Below are 27,807 nucleotides of genomic sequence, written 5' to 3'. Positions count from 1 at the left end.
TCCCCCCAAAAAAGTCACGTGCAGTGATCGGTTAGAGGGCTAATGAGTCCGGAGGGAAGCCTGTCTGGGGAAGAAAAGTGCTCCATCTGCACTTGTGGACTACCTTAGTTGACCCATGTCGGGTGAAATAGCAGATTCTTGGGCCGCAGTAGTGGCAGAACCAATGTTGTAATAGAGCCAAATCAAACTTCTCATCCAAAATTAATAGTGTTGGTGAGTTAACAACAGAACTGTAAGTTTAACAAACAAGAGTAGCAACATGATAAAGCGCATGCAGAGCTACAGCTGCTGGATGGTGACCATTCATGATACTACAAATGTAGCTACAGACACGACATCAGGAGGTTGCCTACAGCCACAGCAGTTGATACCAATGTTTTTTGACTCAGTGGGTTCAATTAGAAACCCCGGTGGTAATTTGCTTTTGTAGACCACGCATCCGGATGTAACCCGTTAATTGAATAGCGGCATTAACTTGAACATTAAAGGTGTATCGAACATCTTTACAAAGATAATAATGCTCACTTTTGGTTGGATGTGTGTGTTTATTGTTGTGGTTTGCATTACCTGTGCCTAATGTTTTGACCCTGCCGTGTAGCTACTAACAAAATATTGGATTGTTCAGGTGTTGAGTGTGTGAACATGACACCTTACACAAAGAACATGACATGAGATTGATTCATGACGAGTGAAAAAGCCAATTCTCTGCCCCGCCTCCTCTCGGTCTTAAATGTTTATAAGCTGCGTAGAGGTCAGAAGTTAGGGTTTCAATGTGCTTCTGATGAAGAAATCTATCCTGCGTCAAGTTGTTGTGTGAGACAGTAAAGATGGATGTCTTAGCCCAAGAATATGAACTGTGAATCAAGTGAAGCAGCCTGAACTCAGTCAGCCCCACAAGACCACGCCCAACCCCTTGATGGAAGGGAGGCATGTTGGTTCTGTTGATTATACACAAGATGGCCATCAAGGAGTGCATTTAGTTGTGATGTTTGACGACGATGGGACCCTCGATAAAGCGCCGAGCAAATTCCCATCAACGAGCTGCCATTTGCACTCAGAGGCCACAAAAGGCTTCTGATTGCAGCGCTGCACTGTTGCCCCCGGCAACAAAACCAGGCTATGATTAGGTGTTGCCATTATGGTGCACAAAATTTCACCACCAGGTCTAATCAGGGTGGGTCAACATGTGCTTTGACGCTGCTTTTTTTAAATCTTGGAAATGTCAAAATTAGCATTGATTACGTCGCTTATTCTGGCCTGGTTTTTTCATTAGTAGAATTGGACCAGTGACATATTATTTATTATTATTTTAATATACACTAGAGATAGGCATGCTCCTCATTGCTTTGATGTTATTCATATATTTTTTTATTTAGCTTTTATTATTTAGAAAGTATGTATTTACAGTACTTATTTTGTATTCCTCCCTCATGGAAGACCAGAATATTCCTTATTTTTCTTAATTTTCCCTTCTTTTTGAAAAATGTCTTTATTTTCAAATGCATATTTTGCCAGGTATGTATATGTCTGACCTGTATCCATGGCAACAGTGCTATCTCCTTTGCGTTTTAAGGACAAATGACATTAAAATATAAAAATCCTATGTGTGCGTGCAGCTCCACTCCGACATGGACAAAGGCGACGGCTCCATTAAGTACATCCTGACGGGCGACGGTGCCGGCTCCACCTTCACCATTGACGACAGCACGGGCGACATCCACGCCATCCAGAGGCTGGACCGGGAAGTGAAGGCCCAGTACGTACTGCGAGCGCAGGCTCGCAACCGCCTTACGGACCGACCCCTGGAGCCCGAGTCGGAGTTCATCGTTAAGATCCAGGACATCAACGACAACGAGCCCAAGTTTTTGGACGGACCCTACCAGGCGTCGGTGCCTGAAATGTCCAAAATAGGTAAACATGGAGGACACCATTGATATATATTCATAATAGCTGATGAGAACTGATCATTTTTACTTCCATTGTACTTTCCCAGGAACGTCGGTGATCCAACTGTCTGCCACTGATGCTGATGACCCAACGTATGGCAACAGCGCCCGGGTGGTGTACAGCATCCTGGAGGGTCAGCCTTACTTCTCAGTGGATGCCAAGACTGGTAGGCACATATGCTTCCATCGCCAGCTAACCCGTCTTTCTTGATTTTGAAGTTCCGACTAAAATATATTCCTGGGTCCATGCGTCTTCTCAGGCGTGGTCCGGGTCTCTTTGGCCGACATGGATAGGGAGATGAGGGAGAACTACACCGTGGTTATCCAGGCCAAGGACATGGGCGGCCAGCTGGGCGGCCTGGCCGGCACCACCACTGTCAGCATCTCACTCAGCGACGTCAACGACAACCCGCCCGTCTTTGACCAAAGTAAGACATCGCAATTGGACAGTTATTTCCCCAATTCAAAAACTCATCACAGTAATCCCTCAGTTATTGCAGTTAATTGGTTCCCAACCCGACAGTGATGGGTGGATTCTATTTTTTTTTTATCAAATAATTTCATAGTTAAACCATAGAAAACCTGTTTACAACCTTCTAAATACGTTTTTTTTTTTTTTTTTTTTTTTTAACCAATATTAGAGTCCTCTAGAAATGAAATAACATCCCTATGGTCACCTTTACATTCCTATTACCCAATACAGTACACATAATATGAGAAAATAAGACATTTAAAACATGAATAAGACTCATGCTAGTGTGTGTTGCTGTAAATGTGTTCCGGTGCTGAGTGGGGGTCCGACAGGTGATGTAGTGATGTTGTGGGTTGCGGACACAACAGTAGCCTGTGTTACTCAAGCCTGCAATAAAAGCCTGTTGTTCCGGCGATCAAGTCTGGTGCTTGCGTGTCTCACCAAACATTACAGTTATATTACTGACACCTAGTGACCAGTGTAGAATACTTCATATCGTCACGTCTTGGAATGCCTTATATTTGTATTTTACTTCAATTCGCCATTTTTATGTTTGAACATGCTTAATTTAGGCAAAATATATGTAGAGTTTGCTTAAATATGCATTTTTTTTTTACTAATAATAGGCTGTATTGAACCATGAAACAGCATGATTTCTCAATTAATATATTTTTGGAAACACATTTGCAACACAGCATTAATAACGCTGATGAGTTTGTGGTAAACAACAATACGGCAAATGGAGTTTCAGAACAACAAGCTGAGTAGCAGTTTACAGCGCATACAGAGGTCAAAGCTGCCAGATGCTGACCACTCGTGATACTTTTAGAGTTGACGGTCTCCAGTATGTTTTGTCAACAACTCACCTGTCTTCAACCAAAGTAAGTAAGACATTGGACATTTATGTGTATGGACATTTAAGCATCACACTGTCTTATTAGTATCTTAGTATGCTTGGCTCAAGCTTTGCTGCTTAGCCCGGCCATCCTGTCTCTTTGATTAGCCCAGTTTCTCTCAATCCCTCCACGGTCCTTCTGAAAGATCAGAGGTCACGGAGCATGTCAGCCCCTGGGCCGACTGGTGGCCTCGCTCCCGTCACCCGCAGCCACCACCACTACCCACTCCCTTCGTTCGTTAGTCCGCGGCCCAATTAGCGCCATCACTCGTATGAAGCTGTGATGGCTTGGGGGATTCCCTACCGTCAGGCGCCGGCGTTCCTATTCTGGACACAGGGAACGCCGCAGATTGGGAAGCTGTCGCCTCCTCTTTGAGGTTTAACAGGAGATGAAATTCAAGTTGACCCACAGGAGAGGACGCAACCCAGTTGTGGAGCTGGAAATTGATTTTAACATTGGAGGTTTGGCTCCCTCTAGTGGACATTGTAGGAATGACGGGTGTTTGTCTTCTCAGGGTTGTACCAGATGAGTGTGCCAGAGTCAGCATCGGTGGATGCAGAGGTGGGCCGCATCTGGGCCAAAGACCGGGATACAGGGGTCAACGCCGAGATGACATATCATGTCATTGACGGGGACGGGAGGGACACTTTCGATATCATCACCGACCCCAGCAACAGATTTGGCATCATCAGGGTGAAGAAGGTATTGATATTGGACATGAACTATTGATGACTTTGCTTTAAAGTGAAAATAATGAAACCAAAGTGCCTCTAGAGGTCATCATCAGCATCTTCTCTCTTCTCCCGGCAGCCGCTCAACTTTGAGGGCAAGGCCAGCTACACCCTGAAGGTAGAGGGCGCCAACACGCACCAGGACTCTGTCTACCGCCAGCGCGGGCCCTTCAAAGACGTCACCATCGTGCACGTGAGCGTGGAGGACGTGGACGAGCCCCCCGTCTTTGACGTGGCCGCGTACCGGGCGGAGCTGCCGGAGGACGCCCAGATCGGGACCATTGTGAGGACGGTGTCAGCGAGGGACCCCGACGCCGCTAACATCACTGTGAGGTGAGCTTTTTTTAAACTCTAAACTTCTTTTTTAACTTTAATGATAATTTGGAGTGCATGAGAAAGTGGAAAGTAAACTGTCGCACAGGCAGTCCAGCAAACAACAGTATGGCAAGTGTAACAGGCATGAATTTCACACCAATAGCTGACTAGTGAAATTTTATAGCGTATGAAGAGGTAGATAAAGCTACTGGATGCTCACGATACTTCAAATGCAGCTACTGCCATCCTGCGGAGTGAATTTAAAAACTACAATAAGAGGTTGCCTACAGCCACAGATGTTAATGGCAATTCCAATTGCCAATTTTTTAACATTAATTGAGACCCCGGTGGTTATTTGCTTTTGTATACCCAGTGTCTACTGGAGAGTCAGGGTTCAATTAAACAGAGGTGTTTACTGGCGCATTTAAAATCTTTGCAAATATAATAATGCTGATTTGTCTGCAATTGGTTTACCATTTTGGTTGTAGTTTACTTTATATCATTGGCTGCGTCTATTATTTTGATCCTATCTTGTAGCTAAATTTGTTAACTAACCAAAAAGAGCGCTCTCCTAAGGTTCTGGCTTCACCGTGTATACGTTTGAAAGCAAAGAATGACGTCATGAGCTAGAGGCGCAATGCTAGGTGTTAGCCAGCAGGGGGCGATAGCTCTCCATAACCTCTCTATGATGAGAAGGTGACCCTAAGGTTTGCCACCATGTTCAAGCAGACCACTTTTGACCGCCTTTGTTTTCCATCACATGTGATGTGATGCTGCCTCCAGCTTGTAGCCCTCCTCGGCTAATTAGACGTAAAGGCTTTAATTAGGTAGTTAATCATGTGGAGAAATCGATGAGCACACTGTTTAGCGTGCCAGATGTCCCTCCTTGCTGCATGCTTCATCCAAGAAGGCCCAAACACGCACACTCTAAAGCTAAGGTACAGAGGAATATTTTGCAAAAGGAGCTGAGATGGCTGCCTGCAGGTTTGTGGTGAATCCTTTTCCTCTTGTCTTATCACACACCTGCACACACGCATCCTCTCATGGGATTACACGCTCCCCAGCAACAGGAAATGGCTGACGCGCCATGTTTGTGTGTATCACCAGGTACTCCATCGAGAGGTCCACCGACCCGGACCGCTTCTTCTACATCGACATCACGTCCGGCTCGCTGATGACGGTGCGCCTGTTGGACCGCGAGCAGCTGGGCTGGCACAACATCACGGTGCTAGCCATGGAGATGAGTACGTGTGTTTTAAAACATGTCTCTGAGAGCAACGGAAACATGGCCGAGTCCTGTAGCGGTCTCCGCGGACAGCAGGGGGCGCTCAAAGTCACCTTCATCCTCCTCTTCATCTAAAAGCAGACTGCTAATTAGATTCATGCCTAATTAAATAACCTCCCCGGCATGGCAGCTAATTAATGATAAAAGTAAAGTTTGTTTTGAGCAAAGTACACAACATTGGCTTTCATGTTTGACTTTTTTTTTCCACTTTGGATCACGGTTTCTGTCATAAACATCAAGGAAACATCCTGGAAAGATATGGAAATATAAAATACTGAAAACCCTTTTAACTTGAAAAATGACAAATAACAAATTAAGGACAATAACTTATTAATTCCAAAAGCCTTAAAGTGTTTTTGACCTTCATCGAGAAAGGACCAGATAATAAAAAAACATATTAAAAAGACTAATTTGTGGTCACTGACCGCTCCTTGATTGATGAGTCATGTGATGAAAGCTGAGAAAGTCGTTAGTGTGCGCTAATTGTCTTTCCACTGGTTTGTTAGCACATGCTAATGTATTTCTCATGGAGAGTAATGCACTGCAATAGAATGGCTGCTAACGTGTATCTCCCTCCTCTGCAGATAACCCGTCGCAGATTTCCAGCGTCACCGTGGCGATCCGTGTCCAGGACGTGAACGACAACCCTCCATCCCTGACAGACTACCTGGAAGCCTACGTGTGTGACAACGCCAAAGCAGGACAGGTATTCTCGACTTTTTCTCAGTTCTTTTTTTTTTTTTTTTTTTTTTTTTTTTTACAAATGCATGTCGCTAACACTCGTTGTTCCGCAGCTCATCCAGGCGGTGACGGCGGTCGACCCGGACGAACCCCCCAGTGGACACCACTTCTCCTACGCCTTGGCTCCAGACGCCGCCAACAACCCAAACTTTACCCTGCGAGACAACCAAGGTAAACACCATCTCTCACACGCCTAAATAAATTAAAACAGAAGCAATGTGTTTACACCAGTCAAAGATCCTCTACGTCAGTGGTCCTTCACTGGTTAGGCAAGGTTACCTAGCATGCCTTGTGAGTGGTAGATGGCAGTATAGTTTGGCATGTCTGTTAGTGTGCAACCGTTATTTTGATAACTGCGACCCACTTTTGGCTCGTGACTCACCAGTTAGCCGAAAGACACTCAAGTCAGCTTCCTGCTTTCCAGACAACACGGCGTGGATCCTGACGCGGCGCGGTGGCTGGTCTCATCGCGAGCAGACCATCTTCTACCTCCCCATCGTGGTGACCGACGGGGAGCAGCCGGTCCAGACCAGCACCAGCACGCTGACGGTGCGTGTGTGCGGCTGCGACCACGACGGCAATGTGATGTCGTGCAACGCCGAGGCCTACAGTCTTCCCTCCAGCCTGAGCAGGGCGGCGCTCATCGCCATCCTGGCATGCATCTTTGTGCTTCTGGGTGAGTGCAGTGGAAATACAGTATTCCTTAAAAGGGCGTTTTTTCCTTCAGGCTTGATCATGTGGTGTCCTTTGATGTCTTCCTACATGTTGTAATGTTTTTCATTGTGTTTAGCAGTGATGGTCCTGCTCATGCTCTCGCTGCGCACTCACCGCAAGAAGCCCTACCTGCGCGACGAGGAGGAGAACGTCCACGAGAACATTGTGCGCTACGACGACGAAGGTGGCGGCGAGGAGGACACAGAGGCCTTCGACATCGCCGCCATGTGGAACCCGCGTGAAGTGCACCCTCACCTGGGCAAGACGAGGCAAGACATGCTGCCTGAGATCGAGAGTCTGTCTCGCTACATCCCGTGCGTGATGGGCGACGCCGGTGGTGGAGGCGGCTGCGGCGGTGAGAGCAGCAACGTCCAAGGATACGTCCTGTCTAAGCTCCTGGAAGCCGACCTGGACCCGTGCGCGCCGCCGTATGACTCCCTGCAGACATACGCCTACGAGGGTGAGGGCTCGGTGGCCGAGTCGCTCAGCTCGCTGCAATCGGGGGCATCGGGCGGCGACCACGAGTACGACTACCTCAACGACTGGGGGCCTCGCTTCAAGAAACTGGCCGAGATGTACGGCGTGCTGGAAACAAACAATGCTCCCATGTGGTAGCACGACAAACCCCCATGCCTTTTGAACTCCTTTAAGAAACATCCCGAATGATCAGACATCAGTGACAACAGGCAAACGTTGACTGCTCGCCTATGTGGGTCTGGATTTACGGTTTCCAGGCAGGATCGACACCCAGCGAGCCACCGTGTCATCTTAATTTATTGCTCTTTATTTATGTTTGAGCTAACTTATTTCACGGCAAAAAAAAAAAACAGTTGCTCCCCAAGCAGAAGCCGTCTTACTGATTTTATGTCGAGCGCCTTTTATTTCGGACACCATCGTGCCAGCTGGAGTCCGACGACGGCGACCACTAGGCCCGACGTGTCCTGCTAGCCAGCGACACGAATGCGACTTAGAGCGCAGAGGACGTCTGCATTAAGTGCCAAATGTAAAAAGGACATTTTGGGTTTAAGAAAAGAAGAAAAACAAAACAAAAAAAAGACTTTAAAAAAAGAACTTTGTGAGGATTTTGATATTTTTACTTGAATTTCATGTGGTCGCTTATGCTACGCTACACAGTGTGTGAATGTAGATACTCTTTTGTATTCTTGGTAATAAAAAGCTTTAAAAAAAACTCGAACTTTGTAGTTAGTTTGCTTCAATGTATTTAATTAACTTGTTGATAGCCTGATGTCTTTTTGGAGCAAAAATAACACAAATGAAAAACATGCTACACGCCTTCCCAGAAGGACATTTTACATTAGTGTTAGCAACAGTGAATCAATTAGAAGTGAAAGTCTGGCTTAATTGCTTCTGTCAATCAATGCAGGAAGGCAAACAAGACATTTTGCAATCATGTAGTTTTTCTATCCTTGGAGAATTTAATAATAAAATGAATATAGTTTTATTATAGCTTGTGTAGTGACACCTTTGGCCACGCAAAAATGTTCGTACAGCGTTATATACTTAAATTATCAGCTGATTTATTTTTCTACCACCCATTTATCATACGGGTTGGAATAAACGAGGCACTCAGTTCCACTCATAAACACTTTTCATTCACTTTCATTTCATTCACCACTGTTGTGCTGCCCCTACTTGGCAACTTTGCCGCCCCCTAGTGGCTGGAGTGTGTTGATTTAATATTTGGGTGCAGTTTGTCATGTTTTTGTCATTTTAAAAAGAGAAGCGTAGTTTTTGGAGACGCTATCAGTCTACAAAGTCTTGGTCAAAGCTTAGAAGGTGCATCTAGTGTGAGGAGGGGGGAAAAAAAACGTTCTCTGCACTTGACATATTTGTTGTGCGCACACGGTGACCTCGTTTAATCCGTCTTGCCGCCTCTCAGGCCTCCCTGGTGCATTCATTAAGGCCGAGAGGCGTAAACAGATCGATGGAGCAGGTAAGACGGCAGCCTTGGGCCACGCACAGTTCATTCCCCACTTCCGTAGCAAACATGGAAAAACACCCAAATTCTACATTCCAGAATATCTCAAGGAGCATCCCTTCCATAAACAAGCATGGAAAAACTGTAGGAAAGGCAGGATGTACATGGAGAACCACAGCGATGGAAGTCATTGCACCTGAAGGTCGGCATCCCAGGAGGAATGGGCTTCTTATAGGTCAGTCAGGAAGGAAGGAAGCAAAATTAATACCACCAAGGCCGAGAGAGACTTCCTTATTCAGCTTGTTTGTTTTTCCACAGAGGAAACGGAGCCACTCCCAAAATCTTTTACTTTTGCTATAAAACAACAATTTCTTCACTTTGTACTTACTGGAGGTGACCCAATATTTTGGTCTCAGGCAGAGACTGTTTTGGTGACTTTTGCCCTTTTTTTTTTCCTAATATGAGTGTTTTTAAGGCGACTGACAGCGTGCTGAAAAGTCGTATGAAATATGGATATTGCTTTTAGTCACTTGGCTGCACAATGCTGGCTGCTACAAATAGGAATCATAACTTTTTTTTTTTTTTAGCTGGAAGGGAAAGAAGCAGCATCAGCTTTAACGCATGGAAAAAAAAGCAATCCAGAGCACACACGTTAATACAGAAAGATATATGTTAACATGACTCCCATTAGCTTGAATGTGCACACATCGATTTTATATTGCGTTGCCGCTTCTACACACCAGTAGGAGAATACGTTTGTCTAGGTTTGGCGGTTATAATACAAAATATACTGTATAAAAATATAATATAATATCGTCTTTTAACCCCGAGAAAGTGTGATGTTTTTATTAATTTTATTTTCATTTGTGAATGTCTAAACTGGCAAATGTTAGCGACATACGCTGCACTACAAGTCCTAGACGCGCATGTGACGTCACACACCTACCTTCTTGCTCCTCGGTTGACAGTTTGGTTGACATAAAGTACAGTCTCTCCTTATGTAACTCGATAAATCGAGTTTAAATTTTAATCACATAAATCCATAGCGCCGACATGAAAGAAATGTAACCGTGTTTATTTGTTGTCTGAAATATATCACTATGTCTTTAGCTGTTTCGCTTGCTAGCTTACGTAACTCCTGACTATGGCGGCCTTTGAGTGTCATTACTGAATTGGCGAAGCGCTCAATTGTAAAAGTAAACCATAAAAAACAAGAGTCGCAGACAAGACAGTATCATGTTTGTTTGTTGTCTGTCAAAAACGGACTTAAGAACTTGTACAACACTTGACTGACTTGACATGACATTCAGTGTAAAACATACTTTCCTCATGCAGTGACAGTGTTGAGCAGTGGTCCCTAACCTTTTTGAGGCCAGGACTGTCTCGTTTCGAGAGGTGGCAACCTCATAGTAACCTAATGCTATTGTCATGTACGGTTTTATAAAAACAAAAGCAAAATATCCAATTAAAACGCTGTACAAAACACACAAAAGGAATATTCACTCACCATCGGTGAGAGCCTGGAGATTGTTTTCCAGAAGGAAGATAATGCTGTGTGGGAGTGACAGGCGAAGTGGGTTTTACCTTTCAGTTTGCTGCAGAGGCTTGCTTTGGCAGTGGTCAAAAAGCCAGTGTTACACAAGTAATTGGAAAAGAATGACAACAGCATTACTTTCAATGCCTTCATTATAAAAAGTTCTGTACATTTCCTTTCAACTTTAATCCAGAGTGACGAAACTGCAAACTTCTCCAAGGGATTTGGCACATCAGCATGCCAGGAAGCAACAAAACCATACAAGTAAGTAGCTGCGGTTATAATTTGGGTAGAATTTTGCTTCCTTGACTCCTCATTCATTATCTTCATTGGCCTGGGAAGTTTTTTCCCCCCCCAACAGCCCCATTGTCTCTGCTCAACTTTGAGAGTAACTTTAACTGATTTTATAGTATTAGTACATAAAGGAAACCACATTATTGCCTAAATGAATATACGTTCACATTCAATAAGTGTGTTTCTACACCAATAACAATGATCATAATTAATTACTGTGTGCACACACACACACAATAACTAACAGATCGTGTCTATGTATACAAAAGTAGGAGAATCATCCATCTCTGTGAACACCACAAGATGTTCATAAGCGAATAAATCGATGCGCACGTCATTAACTGAAAGCCTGCAGCGGCCCGCCCACTCCTAACCGCTTACTGACCCGTACACACGCAATACACACTCTAACGAAATGTGCGAAACAGAAAAGCAACAATAGCTTCCTGTCTTCATATAAGAAAAGCAAGAACATGGGTTGATTCAAATGGAGACTAAACGGTGTGAAAAACAGAGCAGGAACACACAAAATCCACTTGGCGTCTTACTTATCGGCCATGTGTGTGTCTCCAGCCTGCGGGGGCTTACTGTATTTATTGTTCCTGCCAAGAGAAGGATTAGGACATTGAGCCCATATAGCCGCGCAATAACGGCAGCCTGTGGAAGCTAATTAGCTTAGCGTAAAGGACTGGCGGCAAGACTGTGTCGAAGATAGCCCAAACCTTATAAAATTCTGAACTGAATAAACAAAAATTTGAAATGATGGTGGCTGTTTTCTTGTGGTTGGTTTATGCTAGGCTACGCTAATTATCTTCTGACTTCTACAGCTTTGAGAATAAACAATCTATCAGCGGGTTGAGATAATTCCATTTCTAGTTTGATGTAGTTACCTAGAAAAATTATAAATAAAAGAAAACGACAACATCATAAATGAAGAAGCACTACAAGCCATGTTTAGTGTTCTAACTTTATTGACAACATGGACCCAGACGGCGGCAGCAGCTCTGGCGGACAAGTCCCAGAAGTCATTCCAAGTCGTCTCAGTCCAAACTGAGTCCCAACTCTCTGGCTGGACACGCTTCACATGGAGCCGCAACTTGGCTAAACGACAACAACTGATGTACTTCTACTCATCACAAACCAAATCATCGAAAAAGGGAATAACTGACGGAATGGCAATTCATCCGAAAAGAGATCACTTGTGGATCTCGTCGGCATCCTCTTTGGCGTCTCTAGATGTTTGTGATGCGAGTCGTCCTCCCCCTTGCCCGTCTCCCCGCTTCATCCGCAGGAGATGACAGTGAAGCGCTTGGAGATGCAGGACATGTTGTGTAGCACGATGCCCAGCAGGAAGAGCAGCACGCACGCCACCAGGATCACCGTGCACACGCCTGACCACGTGGACCCCTTCCCCCCACCCGCCGCCGGCCCGCTAACCCTCCTCTCTCCTTCGTCGCCATCCAGGCTCAACCCCTCCAGACCCACAGCCAAGCCCAGAGGCTCCTCCTCGGGCACGGTCACCACGGCCACGCCCTTCTGCTGCCCGCCCGGCAGGAAACGACACCCCAGCTCTCCGGGCAGCCCAAGCGCCCTCTCCTTGGCGACCGGCAGCGGCAGCATGTAGCAGCCGTTGCTAGGCAGGCGGATGAACACGGGCGTGTGCTCGGAGGCATGAGGGATGGCGATGACGGTGACCACGTCGGGGTCGTCGGGCAGGTGGGAGACGGAGAGCCCCGGCGGGAGTTTGGTGACGCCGCGGCACCACGGGCAGCGGATCTCCTTGTGGCTGCTGCGCATCTGCGACAGGCAGACGGAGCAGCAAGTGTGCCGGCAGTCCAGCAGCTTGGGACGCCGCCGCGGGCTATAGTAATTGAAGCAGATCTGGCATTCCAGCGTGGAATCTTGGGACAAAGTCTCCATGGCTGCTAAAGTCTCTTAACAATCCCTCAGTGACTCCAACAAATATCAAGTTTATCCCGAAAGGTGTTCAGCGTCCTCTTCCGTGTTTGATGCTCTTCACAGCCTGCTAACGGCGACATGGCCATCCATCTGGAAAAGACCAGATGACACAGGTGAGCAAATAAAGGGGATTTAGGGAATTACGATTAAGACGCTTTTGATGAAAAATAGCTTAGCGGCTAGTAAAATACTGTACAGTTATGTGGAAAAAAACGAGGACACCCCATGGTGTAATTCTTCTTGACTTGAAATATCTGTCACAGCTCAACGCGCCTTAAACAAAACATCCACCATTACTTTAAGGCAGTTCTTCTCAAATAATGGGGCGCGCCCCCTGGGGGGACTTTCACTATCTGTGTTTTGCTCCCGCTAACAGGTTCTCAGTAAAGACTGAGTTCCATTTCAGAGCCTCTATTTTGAAAAGTGAACATCCAGAAATAAAAAGCATGTCAATTATGACTTACATACGTGTAGCATTTATCATTTGTGATGTTCAACATAAAGGAAAATGCATTAAAACTAAGCTTGATGCTAATTTACATTGGAAATCCCGTATATGCGGGCTGCACGATGGCGGAGTGGTTAGCATGTGGGCTACACATTCGGGTTTCCCCCCACATTCCAAAAACATGCATGTTAGGTTAATCGGAGACTCTAAAAATTGTCCATAGGTATGAATGTGAGTGTGAATGGTTGTTTGTCTATATGTGCCCTGCGATTGGCTGGCGACCAGTCCAGGGTGTACCCCGCCTGTCGCCCGAAGTCAGCTGGGATAGGCTCCAGCAATGAAATTCACTTATCACTGTCAGGTCTGGAACCAATTAACCGCGATAAACGAGGGGTTACTGTTGCTACTTTCTGACGATGGCGAATAAATGTCTGTCCCTTAGGGGAGGCATGAGAAAATATAATTGAGGTGTAAAACTGAATCACCACAAAATCTGGTACACATCTTTGGTGGACTGACAAGAACATTTGTGTAAAATTTGAGCGGGCACAGGCGGGGCTTAGCGATTCATTGTTCATAAGTCTTGGACCATTTGTGTGATGAAAATACAACATTGAAGCATTTTGACCACAACCCATAAGCAGTGGTATCGCAGCCTCTATTTAAACCTGTCAACATAGGCCAGGTGTCACACCTCACAGTCAAGACATTTCTGTACACATTTGTTCAAGTTTGCCTTTAATTTAAACAACCCCCCCGATGTGTCCGCTGAGGCACGGTGTCCTTTAATGCCGAGTCACAGAGATTAATTAAAGCTTCTCTGGATGTGTGAAAAGAGCCCGATCAGCGGGAATCACACTTCCCACAGATGGACGGAGAGAGGGTGATGTAGAGGACGGCTAAGGAAGTAGGTTTTTTCTCCTGTAAAATTGGTTTTAAAGTACATGCAGCTCCTCACTTGAAAATGATTTTTCACACTTCATTTCAGCGAGCGATTAGTCAGCTTTCTTCACGCATATGGCGAGGCGCCAAGTGAAGTCGTTAGTCAGCATTTTTCACCTATATGCGAACCAAGCGAACTCTGACCTCTGAAATGAATCACCTCGGGTTTTACTTCTGAGGGTCAGAGTTGTGGCAAAGTAGGGAGACACATTTTATCCAAGAGGAGACTGAGGGCAGCACATTATCATCATTAGTCAATATTTTTCACCAATGATGGAAGCAAAGGAAGTCTGACCCTCTGAAATGAGATGCCCTCGCTATCTGTGTCTAGCTCTGCCCCTTTAAATACTCCAACAGTAGGTGCTACAGGTATCCCAGGACCAACAAGACATACGAAGCTGAGCAATTACCCAGCTAGCGACCTCAATGTACTCGTCAGTTCGATCCAGACCCTCATGCCAAACACCCCCACCCAGACTCGGCCACAGGCTCCATTCCCACATCTGACCCACTTTTGCCTCCTTTTCCAGTCAAGGTCAAGAGAAGTGAAAGCAAATCCTCATAGACTTGAGAGGAGCAAGAGGGGGTCTTCACCGAATCCTTTTCCCAAAGATGAGGATTAGCTTTGATCTGACATAAACGTGTTTAGTGGTTCAATATTCCCACACACAGCCTGTCTTCATCCTCTCATACGGTACGTCATCATCTCTTCATGTTTGAATGCATTTGGGGTTTTACGTTGACGTCAGCCTCCCTAATTTTGAGGGTAAAAAAGCCACTCCGCTCGAGAGCGATGTGCCTGCGATGGCTTCATGTGATTTATCTGCTGTGTCGCTTTGTAACCCATTTAAAGCAACAACTGCACAATAAACAGCACAGCTTTAGGTTTAACGACCACTTTGTATTTCATGTGCCTCCAGACGTGACTACTAATGACTCCACCAGAGGGCAGTCATGACATCACTTCATTTCGTCATTATGCAAGTGGCCGGGCAGCACAGCACAACATAACCCCCCTGAGAGGTAACATGCACACACATATACACGCACACACACATACACACTCCTTCAGGGCCTCCACGTACAATCAGCCAAAGGAAAAGTGCACAAGTTAAAAATAACCACACACAAACACACACACACATACACACGCAGCTGACCAAGGAGGAAATCGTAAACTACCTGGAAGAAGCCAAGCTCGTTAATCTGAACACCCCGAGGGAAAATGTTACCCAAAATGTCATGCTAACATGAGCTTCACGTATGTAAGCATGTTAGCACGCGTGTCAACAGCCAGCAGGTGCAGTTGTTGCCCAGCAAGCTCCAGACAAAGTGCCGCGATAAGAAAAAGATGAAATGGCGCAACAATGAAGGTCAATCATTCATAAAAATGAAGCTAATAAACATTAATGGCTGCATTTTACTGCACTGCATTTTCTTCTTGAACGTCCGCCAAGAGCAGCGACGCTTAACGACACCCTGCTCGTCTGAGCTCTGGAAACACAGACACCGGGCGTCGGGTGCAGACGGTTCAATGTGGGAGCAACCCTTTCTGAAGGTTACACAGCCCTAAAAATTTTTTTTTTTTTTTAATCACAGGGAGAAGTTGTCAAATTTGCTGTTTTTTCTCAGAAAATAGGCAGTTTTTTCCACAGAAAACATCTCATTCACCATAAGCTTAAAGTAATTCATAAATACGTGATAATGCAGGTAAAATGTCCAGCATACATGTACAGTACTAATGTTAAAAAAATTGTACGTTGATGTCTTTATTATTCACTGCTCAAGTTTTTTCGCACTTTGTTCAGCGGTCCTTGAAGGCACCATAGCTGTGTGTGAGATGCAATTTTGTTTGGATACGAAAGCACTCGCTTTGGTAGTCAATCCGGCCTTGAAAGTAAGTCGTTAGAGGAATTACAACAGACAAACAGTGTGGATTATGTAGACGCGGCTTTGAGAAACACCTTCTCTAGCCTGCTAGCCTCCAGCGCTAGCCTGACGTCCAGGCTAAAGGCTACATCGTGACTTTGATGCCATTTGTTCATCAATCTTACATTATCATTTATTAATGGTATGCTGTACATTTTATACTTTTAATGTGTTTATTCAGTGGGTTAGGCATATTTAGGGCCTAAACCAGGATAGTGTTGCGAGATGAACAATGGCAATTGAAGAGACAATGGGTGGGTTCTGGAGCTGAACCTAATGTAATCATTGCAACAGTCACTTTTATTGCAAAGGTTGAGCTAAAATCGGACATCAACATCAAGCTATTAGGATGGTTTGGAAGGGTGGAGCGAGCAGTGTGTCAAAAATAGCCATTTTTATGGGCGTATCAATTACTTGTGTTTTTTTGACATTCACCAGTGGTCTTGGAATGTAACCCTCACGAAAAGAAAGGAGCTACTATTGTCTAAACCACTGGTTCTCAATTATTTTCCACCATGCCCTTCCAGGGGAGATACTATGAGAACATGACGTATTTATGTATTACCTGTACAAACCACTGTATGAGTTACTGGCACCAGCATAGTTCAAGCATGAACAAAGACACTAACAGGCCTGCCAGCCTTGGAGAAACGTAAGTATAGTATTGTATATACAGTAGTATATAGTATAGTGCCCCCTGCATCTCACCCCCGGCCCCAACGTCTCACCTGTCCCACTACTTGAGAAGCACTCTAAACCAGAAAAATACATCATCCCTGCTTAGCCGTTAAAAGCATCCTTCAACTCTTACTGTAGCGTCCTCAGATGACCAGAAATGTCCCAGATGTTGGAATGATGGGCATCCCAAAAAGATTGCACCAGGAGGAGTATTAGAAGTTTAGAAGACTTTGGTTGTGACCAAGAGAACCTCTGCAGGTTGTGCTCACATCAACACCAGCTGCAGGCAGCATGGTCCTCTGTGCTGTTCTGCGAGGCGAGCCCGCATGACAGACAGATGCACGTTGCTCAACACGCGGACCTCACCCAGGTAAACACTGAGCACACACATGCAACAGGACCACACCTCCTCCGCACACGTCTGATAGGAGGAGGAGCTTGGACGTGATGTCATCAGTCAGGAAGCAAAGTCCGACAAACACACACACACACACACACACACACACACACACACACAGTCATCTTGTCTGGCTTTATCTAATCGCCCATCACAACAAAGCACTTTGCCCCCACCGCCCCCTCCTCCATCACCACGCCTTCTGCTACATCATCATGTGCTACATCTGATTACAGCAGAGGACGGATGCACTGTTACCTCCATCAAGGAGATTGTGTTCTTATCTGTGTTCCATTTGTTTTTGTGTTTGTGTGCAACTTCCTGCCTACACTTGTTAATGCTTTAATAATGATTGCAGCTGTCAAGGGTGTTACACTCTGACTTAAAACTCATCACAGCTACACTGTCGGGATAGCTACCCGTATTAGGACACCTACAGGTACAAATATTTCACACAGTTTCTCTATCTGATAGATTATTCTTACACATTATTGTATCCATTTTATTATATTATGTTTTCTTATTCCATAAATGCACCAATTAGCGCCTATATTCAGTCTCCCATGGTCACCGTGTGCATGGTCTACAAGACCGTCGGGGTCTAATTAGCACCAGGTCTAAAAACATTGGTGGTAACTGCTGTGGCTGTAGGCAACCTTGATGTAGTCTTTCAGTAACTCTATCACAGTTTTTCACATTAATAAATTATCGCTGTTTTGCAGTTGACTGCTGCCTTTTTTAATGCATATTTAAGCAAATTTTACATATTCTTGGCCTGAATTAAGCATTTTCAAGCATAAAAATGGCTAAATTAACAAAAACACACATACAAAGCCTTCAGCAGATGCAGCCAGAGACGTTGTGGTGATGTGTAGTATTCTACACTGGTCAAAAGGTGTCGCTCAAGTCACTGTAATGTTCAGTGAGACACACAAGCACCAAATTAATTGAATTATCTCACAACAGGCAAAATAATGTTCGCCTCCACCCACTCAGCTCCCGTAGCACTGGAACACATTTACAGCAGCACACACCAGTCTTATTTTAATGTCTTAAATGGCTTATTTACTCTTTATTATGTCTCGTATTTTGGGTAATACGAGCGTAAAAGTGACTATAGGGGTGTTATTTCATGTCTAGAGGGCTCTAATGATGTTAAAAAACGTGTTTACTGTAGAAGGTCGTAAACAGGTTTACTCTGCTCTCACTACAAAAAATGTACAGTTTGTAAATAAGGAATCCTACTTCGTGGAAATTCACTTATCACGGTCGGGTCTGGAAAGATAACTACGATAAACGAGGGATTACCGTACATTCATTCAGGTTTTGACATTTTATGAGAACAAGCAACTTTTAACGTCATTAACAAGTTGAGTCTTCCAGCAGGCGGATGTGAAAGCAGGATGCGGACACCTGCCGTCGCCACGACCACGGGGGGGGGGGCACCGCTAACGTTAAACTAAATTATCCCGTGGAAATTTGCTGAGGCCTCAACCTTTATTAAAATCACGCCTAAAGCAAATTAGAGGCAGCCTGTGCTGCGCGTAATAACTACACGTACGTCAAACAAGGTCCTCTAGTTCCCGCTCCTACCTCGTCCCCCCGTCATCACTTTGTCTCACCTTTATTGAGACGCTCTCTCCCATGGGAGACAAATAAAAATGTCAGGACACGACACCGGGCTCATCCTCCCCCGCCTGGCCTTTTCCCTCCTCATTCATGCCTCCATTCTTCATCCTCCATGCTCTTCTCATTCAGTTCCTGTCATGGATGTTGGCGGTGTAAGCAGAACGGGCGATTTCAAAATAAATGACACATAGATGAACGCGTGCACAGAGTTGACTGAAAGCGTCTGAGCTACATCTTCGTTTCATTCAGTAGCTGCTAGCATCAGCCGTTAGCTTCTAACAGCGAATCTACCGTCTAGGATGATATTTGAAGCCTCAGCATGAAGGGTGTTAAAAAAAAACACTAAAGAAAAAGGAATGTGCCCCTCAAGGAGGTAAATTAAGGTTATTGTTTTTGAGGACGCTTGTATAAACAAGCGGTGTCACACACTAATTGCTGCATTCATTTCTTCGCATTTCTTCTTTCTTGTCGTTAATCATCCGAGATAAGCCATCATAATTATCTCCAAGTCCACACTTTATTGATGACAAACTCACAAGTGTGAGTGTCTGCATTTACGTTGCTGTTGTGCGCGTCTGCCCCCCCGTCATGAGTGGTATTGTTTACCCTATATCAGCATCCGTCCAATTAAAAGACTGAATTATTCCATGCTCGTGTGCAGCACGGATGCAGCAGGCCCCGCGGGGGCTTCTTTCTCATTAGCGGCGTCATTCTGTCCTGCGGTGGCCAAGCAGGGAGGCTATTAATAACATTTTGTATTCACATTCAACTTAGTTGCCGTGTGCGGGCTATGCTCCGCCATCCCAGGTGTGGGAGTCCAAAGTGAGATTAATTCACAATCCAATTAATTCCAAACGGTGTGGAATCCATTTGCTCACACAGAGCGGCGCAGGTATGCCGCTTTGACTTCCTGGTCAACATCAGAAGGGAGCGTAGGCATGGTCACCACACTCCATACACCAAGTTGTGTTATGGATATACTGGGCTTACGTTCCGAGACCACACACCAATGGCAAAAAATGTGAGTAATTCGATAATTTGATACGCCCATACAAATATCTGTATTTGACACACGGCTCGCCCGCTTGCTAGCTTGACGTTGACGTTCTCCTCTGATTTTGGATCAACAATTGCAATAAAAGTGACTGTCAGATTAGATTCAGCTCCAGAACCCTCCCGATCTCTCTTCAGCACATACCCTTAGAGCAGGGGTCTCAAACACAATTCACCTGGGGGCCGCTGGAGGTAGAGTCTGAGTGAGGCTGGGCCGCATCAAGTATTGGGACTAGGGCTGGGAATCTCGGGGTACCTCACGATACGACACGCGATACGTGGCTCACATGAACAATAATATGTTGATACAGTAATAGGCTGAATCAAATAAATAAAGAAATAATTTCCCAGTTTATATTTTGCTGCATTCAGCTGGGATAGGCTCCAGCTTACCCGTCACCCTAATGAAGACAAGCGGTACAGAAAATGGGTGGAATTTTTTAACCACATTTTTTAAGTGACTCACTCACTCTTAGTTCAGGGTAGGATTATGTGTGCATCCTACGAGTAATATTGGCTTGTCGCACGCCGTATTACAGTAATCTTTGAAGAAAAGTCACGGGCCGCAAAATGTGACTCGGTGGGCCGCAAATGGCCCACGGGCCACGAGTTTGAGACCCCTGACTTAGACCTTGCGGGCCACATTTACAGTAGTCTTTCCTGTCAAGTCGCGTGCCTCAAAATGTGACTTGCGGGCCGCGAGTTTGAGACCCCTGCCTTAGAGAGTGATTTATCATAGGCCTGTCACAATAATCGCTAAAATGATGAATCGAACGATAGAAAAAAAAAGAGGTGGATAATATTGACGTCTCGATAAATTGACATGTGCGACATGTACGTATGCCTGTTCCATTTCCTCGTCTTGCTGTAGCACACAAGGGGGTTCACCCTGCTTGTGTCTGAGCGCATTGGTTGTATAGTCCAATTATGGGAAAGAGTGAGCCTCCTGTCAGCTATTCAGCGTCTTTGTCACAGTACGTGGAGGAGGGGCTAGCTATGTACTGATTGAATACACTGAGTGCTAGCTAGCAGTTAGCAAGCAAAGGCTAATATGAATGAAAGCACAAAAGCGATAGTTTCTAAGCCGAATGCCACAGTTCCAGTGAGGATGTGCTGTGGCATTCGTCCTGGTGGTTGGTGTTACAGGTCTCAGTATGAGATCCCATGATGCTTGCTGGGGCGTTTGATCGGTGAAGTGAATGTACAGTTCAGGGTACGTGAAGTGGTGACGCACCACGATTCGTAAGTGCTGTAGTATGCGTCTTCTGTGCCTCACACACATACACTACCCTTGACTACCATCTAGTGGCTGAAATGTGATAGGACACAGTGGTCATTGAATGATAAACCTAATGATAATATCCATCCATCCATTTTCTATGCCGCTTCTCCTCTTTAGGGTCGCGGGGGTATGCTGGAGCCTATCTCAGCTGCCTTCGGACTGGTCGCCAGCCAATCGCAGGGCACATATAGACAAACAACCATTCACACTCACATTCATACCTATGGACAATTTAGAGTCACCAATTAACCTAACATGCATGTTTTTGGATGTGGGAGGAAACTGGAGTACCCGGAAAAAACCCACGCACGCACAGGGAGAACATGCAAACTCCACACAGGAATGCCCAAGGGAGAATCGTACCCAGGTCTTCCCGATCTCCAGGCTGTTACTGTATTGGCCAACATGCTAACCACTAGACCACCGTGCGGCCTAATGATAATATGGTCTAAAAAAAAGGTTGAAATTATCGATTATCGTTGATAATTTATAGCACAATTATCGACCAGCTAAATGTGTTGTTGTGACAGGCCTAATTTATCATTATTGGATTGATTCCTCCAGCAAACAAGCAAGTATCATTTGAAAGACAGAAACATGTTTCAGATGAATGGGAAGATCCAGATGTACATCTCATCGATAAATGATGCTACACAAACATGAGTAGTGTGTGTAAATCACATGTTGTCATGTGACTCCAAGTCAGGGTTACTTCCTCTTCTCCTGGTGACATTGACATATCCTAAAAGCATAAAAGCATGCAACTTATAGCTTCTCCAAGAATGTGATGAAGATGCCCATCATGTAAAAAAACAACAACAACAAAAAAACACGCCCCTGCACGATGGATCATGAGCCAACTGAACTACGTGGCGTCTCTACTGCAGCCACCAAGCCTCCCTCAACCCCGACACCATGTCAGTGCCCACCGCTACCACGTGACCGTGGACCTTGCCACCAGCAAGGTGCTGGGCGAGGCCCCCGCCGGCCGCCGTAGAGGTGCAGCGAGATGTTTGATGAAGCGGAAGGTAACGGCGTCTGGCTCTGCTTCTCGTGTTGCTGTCGTGACGCACGCCAGCAGACAGGTGGACGGAAAAGAATACCTCCACGTCGTCCTCTAATAGTGGGTGAGAGCAAGCCACGTCAGCCCACGTAGTCTTGCTGGCTCCACCGCCATCCGTCAGCGCTCAGTATCCAGCCTGTCGTCCAGAAAGGACGACATCGATCATGCCGGTAGACAGATGCTAAACAACAGGAACACCTGGGGAGATGGTGATTGATTCTAACTGGATTCTCTTTTTGGCCATGAAAACGAGGACACCCAGGGTGTCATTTTTTCACTTGACCTTTTGACATTTGTGGCGCCCCCTACGGGTTGTGGTCAGACATGCCAGTGTACATGTCATACCGTTATTCTCAGTTTTATAACCATTAGACAAATGGTTAATGACTTATGGACAATTAGTTAGGTGTCCCTGCAAAGACGTTTTCCTTGACGGTGGCCATATTTTTTAACCAATTTTGCTCAAATTTTACACACATGTGCCTGTCCGTCCCCTAAACACATGTACAAAATGTTGTGGCAATTCAGAAAAACATTCGGAAGTTACAGTGGCTTGTTTTTTAGCATGCACTGAGCTGTGTGAGAAATTTCAAGTATATCCAACTTTGAAACTTAATAACAGCGCCGCCATGTGGTGTATTTGTTAGAAATATAATAGCACAGGTGACGCAGTAGAGGTGCATGTTTTGACACATTTTCACCCTTGTGTGTGCAGCAGCTAAGGAGTAGAAGAGTTACATACACCATGGGGTGTCCTAATTTTTGCCTGTGTACTTAGTGAACTATAGAACACAAAGAATGGTGGCAGTCAAACATCCATCGACTTTACACAAATGGATCCCAGCCAAGCAATCTAGGCCCAGCCCGGGAAAAAAAAAATCTATTTTTGCATTCCTCTTTTTTCCCCCCATCTGGCACGTCTGGACCCATTTCCTCATCGATCAAGGTCATCGAAAACATGGTCGTCATCATCGTCTCCCTGAGGATCACCTCACAGATGTGACAAATAGAAGGAAAGCACGGAACCTGAACAGCTGCCAAGCTGGGAAAAAAAGCACTCGACCTCGACTGCCAAAAGAATCTTCATTGAACATCAACTTTGCTCTTAATCTAAGTGACAATAATTCTTAAAACTTTGAAATGATTCACGCTAAAACGAAGGGTCAAAATATGCGAAGCAATTAATTGTCGAGGGGGGGTTGTTGATGTCATCACTGGACATTTAAACCTTTGATAACTCAAAGTATAGCAGCACAATCCATCATTTTTACAGCACAAACAATTTTTTGTTTTCTGTGTCACGTTGTAATGTCGGCCGCCAGACCGCATTTTGGACACCACTGCCCTAAAATCCTGAAAGGATAGGATGAGGACATGGGCTGCTGTTATCTTTTCTTACTGTGGCAAAAGAACAAGCATCATAGAAAGGCGTGACGACGATGAGAAGAGAACATGCTTAACATGTCTGACAGCACTCTTGTGTACTTCCTGTTTAGGTTTGCTGCACCCACCCACTTCCCCTCTTGGGGGGTAACCCCTGGCGTTTCGAACCTGCTCAAGATTATGCATATGTTACCAACAGTGCTTTAAAAGAACAGATTGAACAAAAACAATGTCAAGATTTTTCACAATTACAAATTAAATTTCATAAAAATTGGCATAAAATTGATGATGATTGATGCAAAAGCAGTCCTGGAAAGGTGACCAACAATTTGCAGCCATGTTGTTGTTATGAGAGGCTATACATTCAATGACAGTATATAGCTATCATTACAACAAACATAATTGGTGCGTGTGCTACGTCAGGCGTAGCTTACGTACTCAAAGCAGGAAGACGGCAGGACATAACGCTTGCGGTACGCTACGAGTGTTGGCGCCCTCTAGGCAACTGCAGAACTCACTACACACAGAATGCATCTGCAGCATCTTCACCTTCACATCAATTGCACACCGTCTAAAAAAAATGCTACAAAAAAATCAAAATGGAGGTTAAAAAAGGTGAATCGATGACTCAAATGTGGTGGGGGGCATCCTACAAAGGCCTCTTCGTCCCAGCAGATGGAGACCAATTATTCAGCTGACTCTAGACAAACGCACTTAGCCTGCCGGGGAGGAATGGAGGGGCGCGGCATGCAAATGAAACAGGTGCACACCAATGAGGAGACTTTTTACAATTTTAGCCCATGGAAAAGAAGCTGCTAATACACAACTTGGGTGTTGATGTCCTTTGGCCATGCCATCGCTCACAATGCAAACAGATATGCTTGAATCTGAATACAACTTTATACAGCCTGGAGTAAAATGCATCAAAATAATCATATGCGCCAAATACTCACTGGCCTAATGTAACTAAACGTAGCCTCCTTGTGGGAGGTACAGTAAATATGTTTTTTTCAGCAGACAAACGGCACTGACAGTGAAAGGGTTAATCCCTGCAACACAGTCGTTCCCCGGGGGCTCTTCAGAAAGTTAGTCCAACCCTGATCATGGGGCCAAAGTGACGCCTTCAAGATTCCTTGTTTGGCCCAAGAAGGAAAACAACAAACCAGGGAATGTTTGGCATGTTCTTGGGAGCTTGCAAACCTCCAATTTCACTCACAACACCCACACACACACACAGTAAGGATGGATTGACACTACACGTTTCAAATGACACAATTTGGATTTTTGGCTCCACTATTTACAGTATATACCCTCAGACGAACTGGAAAAACACGTTAGGAAAAAAAGGCATCCTCTGTATGACAGCGCTCTGGGTTGTTCTGTTTTTTTAGGAACCAGCCCAAGTTTTAAACTGTACCCTTGGGTCGGTCTGATGTCATTTTAGGTCTCAGTTTGGCCAGCAGGGCGCCAGTTGATAAGCCTTGGCATAGAGGTTTACGTATGGTTTTAATATGCTACATTAGAGGTGCACAGACCATTAAATGAGAAAAATGATGGACGTCATGTTTAATATGTGCCTTTTTTATGGATTATTGTTGACTTCCTAGGTGTATGTTGACACTGGTGATGTTGTTTTGGCTAGAGTACAACTCTGCTATCTAAAAAAAGGACAAATACAGTATAACGTGCAGTCTGAGGAGTGCTGCATGCTGTAGACAAGAAGCAGAGCGCACTTAAGACTCAGTAATCCTCAAAGCAATTACACTGCAAGATTAAGTTGACACTTTCTAAATGTCGCTTTTGTATACAGACTCCGGCAACCTCCAAAGTCTTCCTGGTGTGACCTTTAATTTGCACATCTGGATGATGCTCATCTTTGAATTTTTTTCTCTGAAAGTTTGTTTGCTTGATGTCGAGTCAGCTCCTGGCTGGGACAATGGAGGACAAGCACCGTACAAGAGCGCTCAAACAAACAAGCATCACCCCATGAACGCATCTTTGTTCCAGCCACAAGCTTGACAAACTCACGCGCATACATGCACGCGCGCTCGCCGAAAATCGTCGCGGTGAGACGAACAAAGGAGAGTGAAGACTCACCTCTTGCAGCGGTGCGTGTCTCCGCTTCCGTCTGCAGCTCGTCCGCCTCGTCGTCGTCTGAAAACAACACAGACGCGGACACACACCGAGCCAGGCGGCCGCCTCTCCTCCTCAGGCGGGCGGACACGCCCTCCCCGCCTGCCTGCCTCGTGCACGTGGACGCGCACGCGCAGGTTGTTCCAGGCGGTCTGCGTCGAACGCCATGTTCAAACTTTTATGACGTCATGCTCCCGTGCGCTCGCCGTCTGTTAATTGTCATTGTGTGTATTATTTGTCTGTATCTTTACAGTGTGCGGCTGTTAATCTCAAGAATCTGAAGAAGGATGTTGTTTTTCCAAGGAGTCAAATTCTGACATGTTTGCTTCTGCCCCGCTTTCACACCCTCTTTTACATAACATCACATGTTTGTTTTGTTTCTTATTTCAGACAAAGTTTTAGGTATATTAGGTAGATTTTACCTTGCCATGTTTCGACTGTCACCTGACCATCAACCATCGAATATACATATATTCCATAAAAAAACAAAATCAACCTATTCAAACGTAACATTGTGTACATAACACAGTTCAATGAACGAATATTCCTATTTATTTTATGTGATATGCTTTTTAACATTTTCATTATGACACATGAGGCTCTGCCGGAATGATGAGTTCACTGCTGTCATCCAAAGCGTGAAAAAGTAAGTCTTTTCCGACGACTTTTAACTTTTAACCAGTCACCCTCATCAAGCTACGACTCGGCAAAAAAGCAGCATCATGACGCGGGGATGGTGTCCGGCATCCATCATGCCGTCGACTGCAACTGCTGAGACAGGTTGAGCGAGTGCACGGATTCATTCTCTGTCCGCTGCATTCCAGAATCGGAACCAAGTGACCCGGGTTCACCCTCGTGTCCCCGTTTTTGTCCTCTGTGGATGACACAGCGTGTTTGCCCTCTCTGTCAGCTATGCCAAATTCGGTCAACATTTCCTGCAAGAGCACACAAGCACAAGTGGCAGCAGGTGCTTGGTGAAGTAAAAAAATGCTGCCACCTCGGCTGTCTGAACTCCTCTTCCAAGAAGTCTTTGTGTCCCTGTGTCCTGTCCCCCGACTGACAGGCTGCAGGAAGGACGATAGAGCAGATGAGACACTTTTAAAGTGTTTGTGCGGATGCTCAGGTGGCTGGAGGCGGCCCTCTGGGAAGGTAACATATGTGCTCGCCTGGGGGCCAAAACACTTCCAGTGTTGCATCGCATCACATCGTCTGCCGGGAAGGAAGTGACTCTCCACACCAGCAAGTGGCAGTGTTCATCGTTGAAGTCTGGTGATGGAATGCTGTTGTTTGACAATTGCAGTTTATTTTAGGGTGGAAGCAAAGAGCTTATGGTCCCCTCTTTGGACACATAAACATGTTGAACCTGTTTGGTGTGCCAGTGTTCTGCTTTGGTGTTGTCTGCTAACATGTGGAGGCTAGTGGTTCTCGACTGGTTTGGCTGCAGGCCGCACCATCACCCCTTCATGACAAGCGCCGACCCAAGGTGCGAACATTTGTCCAACTCAAATTTCAGATTTTATCTTATATTTAATGAACAGATAGTGCAGTTTGAATTTGAGGTGGTTCAAAGTAACACGGTGTGCCAGAACAAAACATTTTTCATGAACACTTCAGGGACAATACGTTTTTATCCACAAACTCCGAATTATTTGAACAAAAAGCATTTGGAAAGTTTTTCTTTTCTGCTCCAGTTAACGTTTGGCGTGTACTTGCTAGCTCAGCGGACAGATAACCGGTTCTCAATAATGACACCATTTTATTTATGCATTTAAACTATGAATTTAGCTCTATGATTATTTACACTGAAAATCACATACAGTATATGCGCAGCACACATGGCGATTTCAAACACCTCCAAATATGACTTCATTGAACGGACAACTAAAATGTACACATATAGTACGCATAAAATACGTACAGGAAAACACTATCTAAGGCTCAGCAAGAGACAGGACTGACACATTCAGCATCTTAATGGCAGTAGACTACTAACAAACAGTGTTGGTCTTCTTCTAAGATAGTGAGTTTCAAACAGCACCACAGA

At 45.2% G+C, this 27,807-nt stretch overlaps 2 protein-coding genes across 6 annotated transcripts in view; one reads left to right on the top strand and one right to left on the bottom strand.

Annotated features, from left to right (window-relative positions):
• Positions 1–8,276, top strand: part of LOC129174289 (cadherin-20-like) — a 44,041-nt gene extending 35,765 nt beyond the window's left edge. For 3 of the 5 annotated variants that reach the window (XM_054766126.1, XM_054766128.1, XM_054766127.1), the window contains exons 3-12: positions 1,617–1,911; positions 1,994–2,113; positions 2,207–2,374; positions 3,829–4,016; positions 4,125–4,378; positions 5,468–5,604; positions 6,230–6,351; positions 6,440–6,557; positions 6,811–7,062; positions 7,177–8,276. In XM_054766126.1, the coding sequence (XP_054622101.1) occupies positions 1,617–1,911; positions 1,994–2,113; positions 2,207–2,374; positions 3,829–4,016; positions 4,125–4,378; positions 5,468–5,604; positions 6,230–6,351; positions 6,440–6,557; positions 6,811–7,062; positions 7,177–7,715 (2,193 nt within the window). In that variant the 3' untranslated portion in view covers positions 7,716–8,276. The remainder of the gene's footprint in view (positions 1–1,616; positions 1,912–1,993; positions 2,114–2,206; positions 2,375–3,828; positions 4,017–4,124; positions 4,379–5,467; positions 5,605–6,229; positions 6,352–6,439; positions 6,558–6,810; positions 7,063–7,176) is intronic. The other 2 variants (XM_054766129.1, XM_054766130.1) reach the window with 2 other exon arrangements.
• On the bottom strand, positions 109–25,893 carry rnf152 (ring finger protein 152). The gene is made up of 2 exons (XM_054766140.1): positions 25,728–25,893; positions 109–12,916 (listed from the first exon to the last, which is right to left on the bottom strand). Exon 2 carries the CDS (start codon positions 12,785–12,787, stop codon positions 12,149–12,151), a length of 639 nt encoding a protein of 212 aa, XP_054622115.1. The 5' UTR covers positions 12,788–12,916; positions 25,728–25,893; the 3' UTR covers positions 109–12,148.
• Between the last annotated feature and the right edge of the window lie 1,914 nt (positions 25,894–27,807).

The sequence above is a fragment of the Dunckerocampus dactyliophorus genome, chromosome 21, assembly GCF_027744805.1.
Source record: "Dunckerocampus dactyliophorus isolate RoL2022-P2 chromosome 21, RoL_Ddac_1.1, whole genome shotgun sequence".
Taxonomy (NCBI): Eukaryota; Metazoa; Chordata; class Actinopteri; order Syngnathiformes; family Syngnathidae; genus Dunckerocampus; species Dunckerocampus dactyliophorus.
Note: the sequence above shows the minus strand (reverse complement) of the source record. Positions and strands in the feature narration are given on the sequence as shown.

Bases quoted from the DNA above. Each gene is read 5' to 3' on its own strand.
- rnf152 (XM_054766140.1), bottom strand. From the start codon at position 12,787: ATGGAGACTTTGTCCCAAGATTCCACGCTGGAATGCCAGATCTGCTTC.